Below are 18,085 nucleotides of genomic sequence, written 5' to 3'. Positions count from 1 at the left end.
AAAATTTAAGCTTTTAATGAAATTGTTAGGTCTCTAGCTCTTTGTGTCGTTAAGTACATTAGACAAACACAGAGAGAGCTTTTAATATAATACAAGTATAATAACAGTAAAATTATTATTTTATTATGAATTTTAATATAGAAACTAAATAAACCAGAATATTTATTATCATAAGCGAGCAAGAGATCTATGACTGATACTGTTGCTTGCTTATTTATTAACATTTTTTATTTATGATTGCGAAAGTCTAACAGACATTGGCGCACAAGTTGCCACACATTCTCACACTGCAGGTCATAATATAAATTACAAGCCATGATCGATAATGACAGCTTGAAATTGCTTTAAGGCCCGCATTTTTTTTGCAATTTTCAGATACTTGCAGTGTATAAAGGATGTATTCCGAGAAAAAGTAGTGTAATTTATTCAAAAATAGAAATATATATTCTTGAATTGAATATAGAATCTTTCTTTATCGGAAGTTTTTGCAGGTATATAAAAGTTCTTTGCCACTCCTGCCCACGTGTCTATGGTAATAGTAGCCGTTCGCCAGTCATCAAGATCAGGATCGCGAAAGTTCTGAAAAAAAAAATACACAAACACTCAGGGCAAACCCAAAATAACAACCTAATGAAACGTATACTCGAGCGCTTATTAATTTGCATATATAATGTATAATATTTTTTAATATAAAAACATTTTCTTTACCCAAAAAAATGTGTCACAAAACATCCAGAGCAAAGAAATCCCTACAAATTCTTTGTTACACAATATCTCTGGCAAAACCTGCTAGATTGCTGCCAGCCGAGATTAAAGTTAGCCCTCGGTTATTTAATCGTATAATGTTATTTCCATAAAACTTAATCTTTGGTTATTTCTCTCGATCTACTTAAGGAAGAAATGGTATGATATTTTAACGCAGGGCTAATTTATAAAACAAATCGGTGTAAATCTGCCTTAAACCACAAATTACCAAAAATGTTTACTACGTGACTAATGGCCAATTTAAGTAATTCTTTTGACAGGACTGCTTTTCACTCCGGCTTTAGATTGGCTGGAGTCAAAAAGTTAACCCAATCAACAACTTCCTTTTATCAAAAAACCGGGCAGAAGGGTCAAAATTCTGACCGCAAGGTGACGCCTCGATGCATTTCTGAAGTATGTATTTGCAAATCGTCCATTCATTGAAATCTGTCAATTCAGCACAAATTTAGAAATGCATCTACGCGTCGCGTTGCGGCTGAATTGACCCTAAATCGTCGAAGTGTCGCCGCTGTAACGACGCACCGCAGCATAGCAGACAGCAGCGGCCTCTTACCTTACAGCTGTTATCATCCTCAGGCACAGTGTAAGTGACGGGCGAAGTAGGAGTAGGATTCTGGCCGACAAGGGTGTTGTCCCACAACAGTATCCTGATATTGTCCTTGAGCTCGAAGTTGTTGCAGTGGAAAATCAGGTTCAGGGTCACTCTGTCTGATATTGAGATCAGGTGGGATACTTGCGACTTCTCTAACTGAAGTAAATAAAATATCATTATTGTTAATAGAATACTTGCTTCTTGTATTTCTAGATCTGCAGGGCTAGCATCACAACAGTAGAAATGGGGAAGAATCGACATACTGACAGATTTTATCGACAAAATGGCGGATTTCCATTGTCTAACTGTCACTTTGTCTATTCTTTCGTAGAAACAAACCGTTTCTATGGTGGCCATGCTACACCTGCAGATGATACTATGAACCTCAAGGTCAAGAGACAAGAAAATTCATTACTTTATACAGGGTGCAATTAAACCTTCCTGCCAAATTTTTTCCAGGGCTTAAGTATCACTAGGAGAGTCCATTTTACCAAAAAAAATTGGATGTTATTTTTTTTTTTTTCAATTACATATTTTATCCTTTTTAAAATCGTTGCAGAACGGTCACTCGCGATGCGGGGGAATGAGAGCGGGTAACGCGGGGTCACATCACGCGCGGGCGACGCGTCGTGTCCATTAATTGTAGTGTTTTTTAGGATAACTTTCGGAAGCTATTTCTCAACATTTTAGTACTGAGTGATTATAAAAAAAAAATACGTGTATTTTTATTTTTAACAAGAATCAATATATCAAAATTTGGCAGGAAGGTTTAATTGCACCCTGTATATATTTTGAACCTAAAAAAATATTAGTGTCGTTAAAATAATAAAATTAAATTTCTTACCCCATAAAAGTTTTCAAAAAAGTCCGTTTCAATCGCATCAGGCCACAGCCAATATGGTTCCTCTTTGGTTGTGTTGTAGACTTCGTCTATTTTTATCAAGTCCTTGGTATTGTTAAAGTTAATACTATTATCATTATAATCACATTTTACTTTGAAAGGAGATGGTGCAAAGATGTATGGGTTATCTAAAAAACAAAAGTATATTTTTAACTGTTGACATATTTCAAATAATTAATTATTGTTTAAGTGCCTGATTTACCAGTTTCTGATAAGTGCCGGATAGGCTATATACAACTTATTTGACAGAAACTCCATACTCCATCTGTCAAAAAAAGTTGTGGGTAGCCTATCCGGCACTTATCAAGAAGAGGTGCAACAGGCCCTAAGTATATATAATAATCTGTCAGATAACTTGTGGATAGCCTATCCGGCACTTTATCAGGAAGTTGTGAAACAGGCCCTAAATATAATATTATTTAAGAGTTTTTAAAAATTATGGGCATTCCATACCCGTTCTGACCGCTGTGTCATCGGGCTACAGCGATGGGTACGATATTATGTCCCTTCTACTTTTTAAATATAAAATAATGTTTTAACTTATAATACTATTTATATAACAATTTTAATCAGTAAATTAAAATTGTTATATAAATCTCTAAATAGTATAAAACAAAGTCGCTTTCCGCTGTCTGTATGTGTGTATGTATGCTTAGATCTTTAAAACTACTCAACGGATTTTGATGCGGTTTTTTTTAATAGATTGAGTGTTTCAAGAGGAAGGTTTATATGTATAACATATGCATAATATGGTAGAGAAACACTGATAATTTTAGAGGTTTCTAATGTTATGTCGTAAATAAATTCATTTTTTTGCGTTTATATTGCAAACGCTGGCTAAACCCTACGAGATAGATCAAAATAATGTACTACAGTATTGTACACCTTAATTAGGTAAACAAAAAAGTCCGCGATGGAATATGTCTATTTCTTAGGGATAACTCACAATAGCCATTTTTGTTCTTTACTTTTTACGAAAAATAATGGCTTATTTACGAAGCGATTTTAACAATTTACAACATTAACCCTTATCCAAATAAACATGTTTGGAAGCTAAGACATTAAATGTAGATTATAATTGTCTTTTACACTATACAATTTCGATCAATACTTTAGAAGTTTTCAAACGTATAAACTTACGCGGAATCAAAAAATATGTCGCGCGGCGGCGGCCGAGGGACATAGCGGTTACGGCAGAACCGGCCGGGGGCTCTCATAAGCTTCGGGCTTATGTTATTGTAGTAGATAGTGTATTTCGTCATTGTGTGGTTGTGCAGACGGTAACGCAGAGGAGCAACCACAGCGCTTTCTTTCAGATATTCATTGTTTCTGGTTCTTTGGTTTCTGAATTGTCGATAAAAATATATTTGACTTGCGTTAGAAAAACGGACTTTTGTTTTTGCTTTGCGATTGGGTTATTTGTTGCTTAGGTCGTAGTACAGTGAATGCCAAAAGAGCACGTTCAGCAAGAGATGAAGAATCGTCAACGGAACGTGAGACTCGCCTCAGCCAGAATAGTGATAGAAATCGGATACAGAGAGAAAGAGAATCGTCTGTAGAGCGTGAGGCTCGCCTCAGTCGGAAAAATGATAGAATTCGGATACAGAGAGAAAGAGAATCGTCTGTAGAGCGTGAGGCTCGCCTCAGTCGGAAAAATGATAGAATTCGGATACAGAGAGAAAGAGAATCATCTGTAGAGCGTGAGGCTCGCCTCAGCCAGAATAGGGATAGGCATCGAATACAGAGAGCAAGAAAATCATCCGCACAGACACATAGCAACACCGAACAAAACGAACAACCAAACAGCCACAGACCCGAGAGGGTAACTAATTCATGGGTAAATAAAGAAAATTCTGCCAATTTTTGCGAAACTTTTATCGTTTACGCAGCACAATAGGAAAAATCACCCGATTTTGAAACATTCTTCATGCTGCTCCGCTTCTATTGGTCTTAGCGTGATAATATATTATAGGCTACATCCTACTAATATTATAAAGGCGAAAGTTTGTTTGGATGTATGGATGTGTGGATGTATGGATGTTTGTTACTCTTTCACGCAAAAACTATTGAACGGATTTTAATGAAACTTTACAATAATATGGCTTATACATCAGAATAACACATAGGCTACAATTTTAACCGACTTTCAAAATGGGGGAGGTGTTATGTTCGTTTTCTTATATTCAACGATTACTCCGCCGTATGTTACCCGATTTTTATATTCACAAAAGTGGTGATCTGATGAAGGATCCATAAGTAATCGAGGGAACTCCTCAAAACTTATAGGGAAACGTGTGGTGACTTCGGTTACGTGAGAAGTATTCTAAGCATATGCTACCAACAAGTAAGATTTTGCACCGAGATATACCTGGTATACCGTGGTTCGGAAGGTGCTGAGAGAACTCTTGATTCTTTATAGATACAAGTTTGGGAGTTTCGGCGTTGTTTTAAGAACAGGAACCATATGCTACTATGCAAATTACATTCATCATCATCATCATCATCATCATCATCATCACTACCATATTATACCATTTCATAGTCTTTTAGATCGAGACTCGAGTTTGTCAAGCGATAATTAAAAAAAATCTTTATTTTATGTCTAAAAATAGTTTGACGACCTCTGTGGCTCAGTGGTGAGCGCGTTGGTAGCTCAAGCCGGAGGTTGCGGGTTCAAATCCCGCCGACGGAACAAAAAGTTTTCAAAGTTCCTGGGTCATGGATGTGTATTAAATATGTGTATCATATAATAAAAATCTTAAATATATGTATAGTATAAAAGTATTAAATATATTTCCGTTGTCTGGTACCTGTAACACAAGTCCATCAGGTACTTACTAATATAACAACATTGAAGAGTATGTTTGCTTGAACGCGTCAATCTCAGGAACTACAGGTCCGATTTAAAAACTTATCTCAGTGTTAGATTGATCATTTATCGAGTAAGACTATAGGCTATATTATATAATATATTATCACGCTAAGACTAATACGACCGAAGAAACTCAGGAAAATGCGGGAAAAACGGGGAAAATATTTTTTTATGGGAAAATGTACGGTTTCTGTAAAATTCCTAATTTACGCGGGCGAAGCCGCGCGGGACATCTAGTAGTATTATAAGTTAAAACATGACTTTAATTATTTTTACCATTTTTATCAGAATCAACGCAACTTGTGACCGGATTTTCTTCTGTCCCTTTTTCTGAAAAAAAAAAATAAAGCAAACACAGTACAGTTCACTTCGACAGACGTTTTACTTTATGTCTTCTAAAAACTTGAGTAGTTCAGTCAATATTTAGGGGATTTAAAAATTGATAAAACATTACCTTCACACTTCCCCCTTTCGCCGGCTTCACCTCTTTCACCCTTATCACCCTAAAATCACAACAAAAATATTTTCCATGTTTGAGATATTTAAGTATCTAATTTTCAATTTTTAACGTAAATTTATTTCATACTTAATACTTTTTTGGCGTTTTCATATCAAAATTTTCATACCTTTTGCCCTTTATCCCCTGGTAGTCCTGGTGGTCCTTGGAGACCTAGAAATTAGAATAAAGGTAATACTAATTTTATTACTTTGAATACTTTGAATTGTTATTATAAATTATTACCTAGCCAACATTACTTATGGCCTATAGGATTTTTAGCGGGAATTAATCAAAGTTGTTGATTGGTTAATAATCTGATGCTAGCTAATCAAAAAAACTAGAGACTAAAACTCCTCAGAAACCGGGTATTTTAAACTTAAATAATATTGTAATAAGCTATAGTAGTATAATAATTATAACATAATATTTTAGACTTACAGGGTTCCTTATGTTTGCAAGTTTCCTCGATGGTTTCCAACTAAAGGAAAATAATAATGTAAATTAGGTGATGTAATCCCATACAAGAAACGTGATTTTTTGGCCTTTTTTGCTCGTAATCAATAATGGTAGCAGGTAGGTATTTGAATTTTGAAATACTCACAAAATTCTTAGTTATATTAATTGTACTTTAGTAATTATTAATAAAATTAAAAAAAATATTTAAGGGGGGCTTCCATACAAAAAACACAATTTTTGCCAACTTTCGCTCAATAACGGTACGGAACCCTTCGTGCGCGAATTCGACTCGCACTTGACCGATTTTTATATTGACACTAGAAATAATTGATTTGGCAAAACAACAGTTGCACATTGCCGGGTCAGCTAGCTTTAATAAATAATTAAGAAAAAAATTCTAACCTGAAATTTTGCGCTACATTTGCCTCTGTCACCTAAAATAATTTAAAGTTTATTAGATTATGCCCGTTTTCACCAACAATACCTAAAATTTAGGTGTCCCTTAAGCGAATATAAGGGGCACCTAACGCAAGTTTTGTTTTCACCGACGTTTAAGTGACACCTAAACCATTATAATTTAGGGGATGAATTGACAAGCCCGTAAAACTTAGGTGACGTGTATTTTGATTAAAACAACTTATTATGCGATTCATCCTTCAAACCATTAGGTGACCCTTATAATTTAGGGGATGGATTGACGACCCCGGAACACTTAGGTGACGTATGCGGCAACGACGACGACGTTAGATGACGGTTGCCTTGACAATGGATCTGTTATCGAATGGCCGTCTGATATTTTACTTGTAAAATAGCGAACTCCCATAAATATCTTCATATTTATCACAAACCTTCCTCTTTAATCACTCTATCTATTAAAGAAAACCGCAATTAAAGGGAACAAAGGGACATGTGGACAGAAAAAGCGACTTCGTGTTATTCTATGTAGTGATATACGTCACCTAAGAGTTACGGGGTTGTCAATTCATCCCAATGAGTTTCTAAAATACGTGTTACGTTAGTAACATAGAATATCATTGATTCATCCCCTAAATTATTGAAACAAAACTTACGTTAGGTGCCCCTTATATTGGCTTAAGGGACACCTAAATTTTAGGTGTTGTTGGTGAAAACGGGCATTCAAATATTCGATATTAGAAAAGTACTTCACAAAATATAGGGTAAAAATTATCATTAAATTACTTATTTGAAATTATTTTAAATGAATTACCTATTAGCTTACCTATTAGGTAAGTAATTTCACAAATCAGAAAATATTACGAGAATAAGAATACGAATATATTTTACCTTTTACCACTTTGATTCTGACATCTTTGTCTTCGACGTCGCCTGTTATTAAAAAAAAGATATGTAAGTAAACCATAAGTAAACTGTATTTATTTTTTTATATTGTGTTCCTTTATTAGCAAAGTGAAATGCTTATTGTTAATTTTTTGTTTTTACCTTTCACGGCGTTGAGACTGACAAAGTACAAAATTATTAGTAAGTTCAAAATCACTGAACGTCTTGATGGTATCATTTTCGTTTCATCACTACACTCTGGTCAGAATTACTTTGCTTTAGTTATAAGTAATGTTACTGTAACCCATATTATAACTGTTATTTTCCTTGTTTTCATTTACGTTATTTTTAGTAATCGTGTCAAACTATGTCAATTAAACCTAACATATAACTAGTTAGCTTGTAGACCGGTGGTAGGCAACGTAGTTTCTTCGTTCGACTTTCAAAAAGTGTATCATGATACCTATTTTGAATAAAAAGATATTTTATTTATTTTATTTTATTTTAGACCGTAATAACACAGGTAATAATATACTTAATATATTTTATAATATTAATACAACAGGATTTTTAGTTTTTCCTTTTTTTAGTCTACTTAATACTTGTTAAATTATTTTTATTTAAGTTTCTGTAGATTATTGTTATTGTTAATTTTATATTCTGAATAGTGTCGTTTAGGGGGGGGGGGGGGGGGGCTATTTTTTCCCCACCCCATTACACCCACCGCCCACGGCCTGCCAGCACGCAGATTATCAGAAAAGGTTGTTCAGGGAAGCAGCTAACGGAGTTTCAATACAACTAAAGCCACAATATGACCGATTTGGTCGCCAGCTCTCCGTCGATTATTTTAATTTTTTCATATGAAGCAGTCTTCATAACACATTTTATTTTAAGACATTTATTCACACATTACATGACGCAGGCGAGAAGTCCTGCCAAAGGATCTTAGATTTGTCTAAAAACGGCGTCTTATCGAGAAAATCGTCCACAAATGCCTTAGTTTCGCCGTCGTAGGTTTTGGACCGGGTCAGGATCCAGAGGTAGTCGTGGCGTTTCTTCGTCTCCTCATCGTATTTACAGTCGTACAAGACAGCGTAGTTGTTTACGTCCAGGGCGAGAATGGCAACGGGTATATTATCCGTATGCTCGATCTTCTTGTAGATGGAAGAATGAAAGTAGACCACACCGGTTCCGTTAGCAGCTGGGTAGAGTGCTCCGCCGAAAGACCACGGCTGGTCACCGTGATATTCGGTGAGATTGAACATGTTCTGTTCCGTCATAAGATTCAGGAGGTCGCAATGAGCTTTGATCTCGTAATCGTTGTCGTATCTCGCTTGCTGGTACCACAGGCCTGAAAGCTGAAAACAAAAACTTTGGATCGTTTCTCTGTTTTGTTTCATAAAAATCGTTTTGAAGACGTTTCATAGATAATGATAAAGTGTCTGAGACTTGAAGCGAATGGAATGCAATGATTCTATCATTGATGGTCGTTCTGGAATAGTGGCAAGTACATAAAATACGCCGAATTTTTAAAAAACACGTATTCTTGTAAGCAATTTTCTCGACCCATTAATATTACAACTTGCAAACACCTGATAATATTACAACATGTTAAAATTGTACATAACAAATTACAGTGCTATCTGCAGTTATTTGTATTTAAATATAGAATAAGGGTTTATACGTGGGAGAGCCATGCTTCGGCACGAATGGGCCGGCACGACCGGAGAAATACCACGTTCTCACAGAAAACCTGCGTGAAACAGCGCTTGCGCTGTGTTTCGTCGAGTGAGTGAGTTTACCGGAGGCCCAATCCCCTACCCTATTCCCTTCCCTACCCTCCTCTATTCCCTTCCCTTCCCTACCCTCCCCTATTACCCTATTCCCTCTTAAAAGGCCGGCAACGCACCTGCAGCTCTTCTGATGCTGCGAGTGTCCATGGGCGACGGAAGTTGCTTTCCATCAAGTGACCCGTTTGCTCGTTTGCCCCCTTATTTCATAAAAAAAAACAGACCTCGCGACGCGTAGACGCCTAAATTTTTATTGAATAATTGATAGATTTAGATTGCGTGGGACGTCAGACAAGTCTGTTAGATCCACACAAATGAAATGCACCTACACAACGCGTTACGGTCTGAATTGGCCCTAATCCGTTTACGAGAGTTCCTAAATAATAAATATTATCTACTTTCATATTTCATAATATTAAAGTCACTAAATACACTTACGCCCTTCCAATCCAACTTCGGAACTGGTGCGACAACGGGACATTCTTTCTCTATGTACACGATAGACGAAGATCCAAAATTAAATAAAACACACAATATTACGCAGATCTTGGAAATCATCTTGGGATGAAAACGCTGACAATGATTCTAATTATTGAACTTGCGACTTAAATACCCACAAGGTAAATGCGCTTATTTAATTTTTTTGTATTCCCATCGATAACATCGACTATAATATTAATTGTTATAATACTAAAATTTGAATACAGATTAATTTTGTAATTTCAAAATTATCCTCCTTTAAAAATATTACACAGTAATCACCGTGAAGGTTTTTGGTATGCTTAATAATTACAGATTTCAGAAAATTGGTTAGGTATATATAATGCGGTAAATTGCACATATAACTTACATACGCTTAAGTTAGCTGGTACCAACTAAAAATTATAAGATTGATTAAGGGCCGGGACACATAAACACGATACGACGTAGTGTCGTACCACGATGCGGCGTCGTTTCACGATGTGACATCGCGTCGTGGGAATCTACGACGAGCATCGTAAAAAACTACGTCGCAACATCGTAACGTGCAACGATACACGGCATGACGTCGCGTCGTAGAAACTCACGATGCGTCATCTTTGAATTTTCAATAACAACTGTGGCTGCACTGACACAGGAACGCATCGTGAGTTTCTACGACGCGACGTCATGCCGTGTATCGTTGCACGTTACGATGTTGCGACGTAGTTTTTTACGATGCTCGTCGTAAATTTCCACGACGCGACGTCGCATGGCGAAACGACGCCGCTACGTGGTACGACACGACGTCGTATCTTGTTTATGTGTCCCGGCCCAAAGGCGACGATTTTCAGAATGATATAAGGCTTCTTACAGACGAACGGCACGTGTCGGCGTCACCTGTCGACGGCAGTCGGCGGCAGTCGGCGGCCGTTACCGTACTCACTTTTTAATTATAATTTTACTAAAAAAACAGTAAAAAATGCAAAACATTGTGAAAATCAACTTTTTTAAGATAGCTTGCTTGACGTTAAAGTAATAAATGCTTATCTGTCAAACGGTGTCGCTTAGTAGAGGTGGTGGTAGGCCCCCAGTTGTGACGTACCCCCTAAAGCTAAGCGTCCACAGGCCGGAATCGTACGTCTCGCATCAAACGGATAATTTTTCACAGTACGTCCGCTCACACCGCTCCCCCCGCGGACACCGAACGGTTAACATCGTCTGACGTGGGCTCCGGGATTAAAAATTATTTTCGGTGTTTTTAAATCGTTGAATTCGTGCTGAGTGTGTATAAATAGCTAGGTAACGGTGTAATCTACGTGTACTGTAAGTTTTTTAACACATTTGCTCGTTTTTTTCTTGGATTTAACTCGGTAAGTAAATTATTTGTTCACTTTTTATTTAGGGAATTGTAGGTAGGTAAAATATTGTGTGTGTCGGTACCGCTCGCGCGGCGCCGGCCGGTCTTGCGATCAGCTGACTGTGATTATTAAGCTAAACTTTTGTTACGTCTAAAGTAAATTAATAAGTGTAATTGGTACATTTAAATTTTACATTAACACACAATGTCGAGCCAAAATAATATGCCGCCTGATAAAGATACAAACCCGTTTAGTAGAAGTGACAAAACTCCTCGTTCTCCGACATACTCGTCCGGTAAACGTTTGTTGTCGGAATTATCCCCTTCCTCCTTGTCACCCGTGGAGAAGCGTCACCAACCCACTAGGGACGAGCCGCAGCTGTCCCCCGTTACGTCATTGTTAGATACAAGCCGCGCATCCGACGATGCTTGCAATTATTACGAGCTTGTCCGCGAAGCCAGCTCATACTTAGCAAAGATTAATGAGTTCGCAAACGATACCGTATCTCGTCGCAATAATTTTGCCAATAAGTCAGAAATTATGAGTATGACACAAAAAATAACTACAATCGTTTCACTCCTCGCTATTAAGAACTCGTCCTTGGAAACCAAGGTAGCCAATATGGAACGCGAATTACTGGCTGCTAAAACTAATCCCGTAATACAACCAGTCTCCGCCGCGCCTTCTGCCTCCTACTCGGACGCGCTTAAATTAAGACTTGCTAAGTCAGTGCCGCCAGTCGAGACGCGAAAACCACTTCCTTGCGTTATTGCCTATCCGACACAAGAAAAATCGGCGGAATTAAAATCGTCATCGGAGACTAAACAAGCTCTGATGAAAGTCATCAACCCGGCCGACGGCTTCCAATTTCACGGCGTCAAAAAAACCGCCAATTCGGGTGTGATCTTGCGACTAACTAGCGAGTCGCAAGTCAATAAATTAAAATCGGTGGAAGCACTCAAATCGGCCGGTCTGCGACTTGAGTCGCCAAAAGGACGTAACCCGCGTATTCTAGTAAAGGATGTACCGCAACATATGACGGACGATAATTTCTTACTCGCACTTTACAACCAAAATATAAACGGCGAAATTAATATGTCACAAGAACAATTTTTGCGCACAACAAAAATAGTAAGGCGTCGTATTTTAAATAAAGATTATAACAACAGGAAATGGATAGGCATTGAACTAGACCCTGTAGTGCGTAAACACCTGATCGATTCAAAAGAAAAACTTTTCATCGATTGGGCGATGTGTCGCTTCGTGGACGACGTCGAGCTCGTCCGCTGCGGCAACTGCCAACAGTATGGACACGTCGCTAAATTCTGTCGCGATCCTAATCCGTGCTGCTATCACTGCGCAGGAAAACATAGTTCGCTATCGTGCCCCAACAAAGATAAAGACAATTTTAAAACGGTTTGTGGTAGCTGCCTTCGTTATAAAAAACCCTCCGACCACTCCACGGGCTCCCCTGACTGTCCAACGTATAAGACTAAAATGGAGCAACTCATTTTAACAACTAGGTATGGATAGTTTAAATATAGGACAGTTAAACCTCCATAATAACAAGCACGCGACTTTAGAGTTAGAAAAGTTAGTTTCTGATTACAATTTGGACTTAGTACTTGTTCAAGAACAATATCAACTCGCGTCGTCTCGGTCGAAAATGATACAAATGAATAACCTAGCTCGCGCGGGTATATACACACCTCAGTCCAGATTTTCAATCACGGCCTTAACTAACCTTTCGACGTCGCACTGTGCGGTAGCCGAGGTATCGGGTCCTCAGTTTAGAGTTTACATTGTAAGCTGCTACTTTCAGTACTCGGATTCCGTAAGCCCCCATTTACATCAACTTCGACGCGTATTACAATCTCTTGCGGGTAATAAAATCATTATAGGCGCCGACGTTAATGCATCCTCACCCTTATGGCACGGCCAGCTTAGGTACACTGACCGCGACCGACGTACCGCTGTAGAAGACTTTATTGCGGAGTTTAACCTCCATATTCATAACACCCCCGATGCACCACCTACCTTTAGTAGCCCTACGGGCGAATCGTCGATTGACGTCACGCTATCTAGCGCGTACGTCCAGATTAGGAGTTGGCGTGTCCTTCCCGATGCGTCATGTAGTGATCACCGCTTACTGGTGTACGAGTTTTCTCGTGCGGTCCCGAGTGATACCGTAGTCAATTCTAATGACTATAAATACAATGTTAAGAACGGCGATTGGAAATTATTCCGCTCCCTCATTACCGCTCACGCCGGAGACTTCACTCGGCCGGATTTAAACGTCAATGAGTGCGCGGAAATTATGACAAACACATTTGTTTACTGTGCCGATGTAGCCTTGGGTCGTAGACCTCTTAAAAAAGATCACAACTGTAAATGGTGGAACAGTAAACTTCTTAATCTTCGTCGAGAATTTAGAAGGGCCAGGCGCAAAATTAATAATCTTCGTAAATCTGGCCTCGACCGTTCGGATGATAATTATATAATTAGTTTAAATAACCTACGCATTTCAAGGTCACGCTATCGTGCCGCCGTTACGTTAGCGAAAAATAATGTGCTGAAGAATGCCGCGAATAGACTGGATAAAGAGGGTCCCTGGTCCTCTTTATACCACGAGCTTAAACCCAATAGCAGTAATGAGCCAAGCTTTTTCTCAAATATTAAAATTAACAACTCTTACACTTGTAGTTTAGAGGAAACGGCGAAGGCATATCTAAACGTTCTCATCCCAGACGACGAGCCCTCCTTGGATGATGAACACCAACGCGACATTAGGAGTAGAATGTTAGACCCCATTCATACACCGGTCTCAGATTTACCAACTTCGGAGGAGTTTATTAAAATAGTAAACCTTTTACCTATAAAAAAATCTGCGGGTGAGGATAAAATATCGAATATTATGATAAAGCAAGCATGTTTAGCGGCCAATTCATCGATTCAATATGTTTACAACATGTATCGCAGAAGGTATATTTCCAAAAATTTGGCGTTCCGGTTGCATAAAATTAATACCTAAAGCGGGAAACAAACCTCCTGACGACCCAAAATCTTACCGTCCGATAACGTTACTGCCTTGCTTAGGTAAATTACTAGAACGTCTCATCGTACCTCGCCTGCTTCCTGGTGGCCCTAAATTTCATAGCCATCAGTTCGGTTTCACCGCCGGGAAATCGACTGTTGACGCGGCGTTAGAAGTAAGAAAAATAGTTAACTTGTCGGAAACTAAATATGTGGTCGCCATTTCATTAGATATTTCCGGGGCCTTCGACCATGCTTGGTGGCCGATGGTGCTATTAAAACTAAAAAATCGAGGGTGTTACTGTAATATTTATTCCATAATACATTCTTACTTTTCTAACGGTCAAACTAAGCTTCGTCTAGGACATTGTACACACGCCAAAGATTTAACTTGCGGCTGCCCTCAAGGATCGGTAATTTCGCCTAAATTATGGAACATCGGATTCGACGATTTGTTAAGTCTTCCACTTCCACCGCTTTGTATACTAGTTGGTTACGCCGATGACGGGTTTCTTATCGTTCAAGCAAACTCGCGTTCCGAAATTGAGTCTAAAGCCAACAGTAGTCTTAATTTAATATCTGACTGGGGTAAGCGTAATCGTCTGAAATTCGCCGCGCAAAAAACTTACCAAATTCTTTTAAAAGGATCCCTTATATCTTCCCCTAGCATCAAACTTGACAATATTAACGTTAAACGCAAACAGTCACTCTGTTATCTTGGTTTTTACTTAGAAAATAAATTTACATTTTTAGAACATATAATTCAAACCGGTGAGAAAGCGAAACGCAACTTTTACTCCTTTACCAAAATATCTACGTCGACATGGGGCCTCTCATTCAAAACCTTAAAATTAATTTACACTGCTACTTACCTTGGCAGCATTTGCTACGGGGCCCCCGTGTGGGCCGACAGAGCAACTATCGGCGCGGCTCGTCGCAAGTTGCTACAAAGCCAACGTCTTGCTCTTATATTCTTGTGCAAAGCTTACAGAACCACAAGCACCGAAGCCTTGCCCGTGCTAGCCGGAGTTTTACCCGTTGACCTTGAGATTCAGCGTCGTGCGACAATGTACTATCATAATAAAAACATTGACAACCCGTTTTTTTTAAGCGCTCGGGATAAAATTAAAATAGCAAGATTGTTTGAACCTTTAGAAAACTCTTTGCAAAGCCTAATCTCCGAATGGCAGACGCGATGGGACTGTTCCACCAAAGGGCGACATCTTTATAATTTTTTCCCTAATATTCGTGAACGGCTATCCAAACATTGGATGGATATTGATCACTGCGTTTCTCAATTCCTGACCGGTCATGGAAATTTTAAGGCCAAACTCTACGGATTTAATCTAGTAGCATCACCCATGTGCGAGTGCTCGACCGAAGGCAACATGTTTGAACAAACAGCTCATCATGTTCTCTGGGAGTGCAGTCTCTGGCAGGATGAAAGAACTACAATGCTAAACAACCTACTCTGTACATCTGGTGTCGCATACTACGGTGATCTCGTGGACAGCGCTAGGAACTTCCGTGCCTTCAAGCGTTTTTGTCACAATTACTACTGGCAACAGTCTAACACAATAAATTAATTTAGCTCTAGCGTAGTAGTCACTATTATTATTAACGTTTATTCCCGTGGTGCTTCCCCCTTCCAGTTCTTTGACTTTCGGTCACTGCAACCTTGTGCTGTCTCCCGCTTTATATGGGGAGGGAATCTGGAATTCTTCCTACTCCTCCTATTTTCTTCTGATTAATTTCGTTGCGGGTCCCAAGACAGCTTTAGCATGTCCCTCGGGCTCCCTGAGATCATATCAAAGGGTTTTCGTGGTTGGATACCGCTGTCAATCCTGGCGACACAGGAGATACAGTGGTGGGAATGTGTGGTGGGCCAAAGCCCGTTTAAAAAAAAGTACGTCCGCTCAATCGGCAGCGTACAGATTACCGACTAGCCTAGTAAATGAATGCTCAAAAGGGGGGTGTGGATGGATAAGTCAAAAGTAGAAATTTTGACTTAGGAACTTTGTTTGTCCAAACAAAGTTCCTATAATTTTAAGATAAACATACTGGCTAGTCGGTAATCCGTACGCTGCTGATACAGCGGACGTACTGTGAAAAATTATCCGTTTGATGCGAGATAGATAAAAGTAGAAAAAAATATTATTTTCATGTGATTTCTGCTGTGTTGGCTTTTTTTTGGCAATTTTTTTGGGATTACAATATACTTACTAATCTCGCGTCAGAAAAAAATGCCAACACAGCTAAATTTTTTGGATGCACAGGAAGTACAGAGCTGAGAGCAACTGTTTGGAAAAAAAAAGCAGAACCTACTTTTCCCCATTTTTTCCCCACCCCATTACACCCACCGCCCACGGTCAGTCAGCACGCAGATTATCAGAAAAGGTTGTTCAGGGAAGTAGCTAACGGAGTTTCAATACAGCTAAAGCCACAATATGACCGATTTGGTCGTCAGCTCTCCGTCGATTATTTTATTTTTTTCATATGAAGCAGTCTTCAATTTATATTATTCATTCTCTTTTTCAGATTCAGGTTTGAAATGTAACACATATTATTTTAAACCATTTATTCACACATTACATGACTCAGGCGAGAAGTCCTGCCAAAGGATCTTAGATTTGTCTAAAAACGGCGTCTTATTCAGAAAATCGTCCACAAACGCCTTAGTTTCGCCGTCGTAGGTTTTGGACCGGGTCAGGATCCAGAGGTAGTCGTGGCGTTTCTTCGTCTCCTCATCGTATTTACAGTCGTACAAGACAGCGTAGTTTTTTACGTCCAGGGCGAGAATGGCAACGGGTATATTATCCGTATGCTCGATCTTCTTGTAGATGGAAGAATGAAAGTAGACCACACCGGTACCGTTAGCTGCAGGGTAGAGTGCTCCGCCGAAAGACCACGGCTGGTCACCGTGATGTTCGGTGAGATTGAACATGTTCTGTTCCGTCATAAGATTCAGGAGGTCGCAATGAGCTTTGATCTCGTAATCGTTGTCGTATCTCGCTTGCTGGTACCACAGACCTGAAAGCTGAAAACAAAAACTTTGGGTCATTTCTGTATTTTGTTTCATAAAAAAAAGATACATACAGCCGAACGTATTACCTTCTCCTTTTTGGAAGTTGGTCAAAAATAGTTTTGAAGACGTTTCATAGATAATGATAAAGTGTCTGAGACTTGTAGCGAATGAAATGCAATGACCTTAACTTCATGATTAATGGTTGTTCTGGTATAGGGGCAAGTACATAAAATACGCCGAATTTTTAAAAACACGTCTTCTTGTAAACAATTTTCTCGACCCATTAATATTACAACTTACAAACACCTGATATTACAACATGTTCAAACAAATTACAGCGCTATCTGCAGTTATTTGTAATTAACAGAATAAGGGAGATCGCAGACGACACACTTTTTGTGTGATCGAGTCTGCGGCGCTCATACAATCGGCATGGCGATCGAGTCTGCGGCGCTCATACAGTCGGCATGGCGACTGTATGGGCGCCGCAGACTCGATCACACAAAAAGTGTGTCGTCTGCGATCTCCCTTAGGTTCAAATCAGACCGCAACGCGACGCGTAGATTCATTTCTCGTGGGACGTCAGACAAGTCTGTTAAATCCACACAAATGAACTACATCTACACGACGCGTTGCCGTCTGAATTGCTCCTAATCCGCTTGCGAGGGTTCCTAAATATTATCTACTTTCATATTTCATAATATTAAAGTCACTAAATACACTTACGCCCTTCCAATCCAACTTCGGAACTGGTGCGACAACGGGACATTCTTTCTCTATGTACACGATAGACGAAGATCCAAATTGAAATAAAACACACAAAACTACGCAGATCTTGGAAATCATCTTGGGAGAAAAACGCTGACAATGACTGCAATTATTGAACTTGCGACTTAAATACCCACAAGGTAATTATGCGCTTATTTAATTTTTTTGTATTCCCATCCATAACATGGACTATAATAATTATGTTATTATACTAACATTTGAATATAGATTTATTTTGTAAGATTTAATACATATTTTATTATTC

At 38.8% G+C, this 18,085-nt stretch overlaps 1 protein-coding gene across 1 annotated transcript; it reads right to left on the bottom strand.

Moving 5' to 3' along the window:
* Positions 1-426: 426 nt before the first annotated feature.
* Positions 427-7,639, bottom strand: LOC121740400. The gene is made up of 10 exons (XM_042133083.1): positions 7,547-7,639; positions 7,391-7,432; positions 6,488-6,519; positions 6,068-6,107; positions 5,757-5,800; positions 5,585-5,633; positions 5,407-5,460; positions 2,202-2,386; positions 1,319-1,513; positions 427-579 (listed from the first exon to the last, which is right to left on the bottom strand). Exons 1-10 carry the CDS (start codon positions 7,620-7,622, stop codon positions 427-429), a joined length of 870 nt encoding a protein of 289 aa, XP_041989017.1. The 5' UTR covers positions 7,623-7,639.
* Between the last annotated feature and the right edge of the window lie 10,446 nt (positions 7,640-18,085).

Source organism: Aricia agestis, chromosome 3 (genome assembly GCF_905147365.1).
Source record: "Aricia agestis chromosome 3, ilAriAges1.1, whole genome shotgun sequence".
Taxonomy (NCBI): domain Eukaryota; kingdom Metazoa; phylum Arthropoda; class Insecta; order Lepidoptera; family Lycaenidae; genus Aricia; species Aricia agestis.
The sequence above is the reverse complement of the archived record's forward strand: the minus strand, read 5'-3'. Positions and strand labels throughout refer to the sequence as shown.

Excerpts from the sequence above, each read along its gene's own strand:
- LOC121740400 (XM_042133083.1), bottom strand. The coding sequence starts at position 7,622 with ATGATACCATCAAGACGTTCAGTGATTTTGAACTTACTAATAATTTTG. Across the intron at positions 5,461-5,584 it reads CGAAAGGGGGAAGTGTGAAG|AAAAAGGGACAGAAGAAAAT; the intron begins GTAATGTTTTAT and ends TTTTTTTTTCAG. Across the intron at positions 2,387-5,406 it reads CGTTGATTCTGATAAAAATG|ATAACCCATACATCTTTGCA; the intron begins GTAAAAATAATT and ends TTTGTTTTTTAG.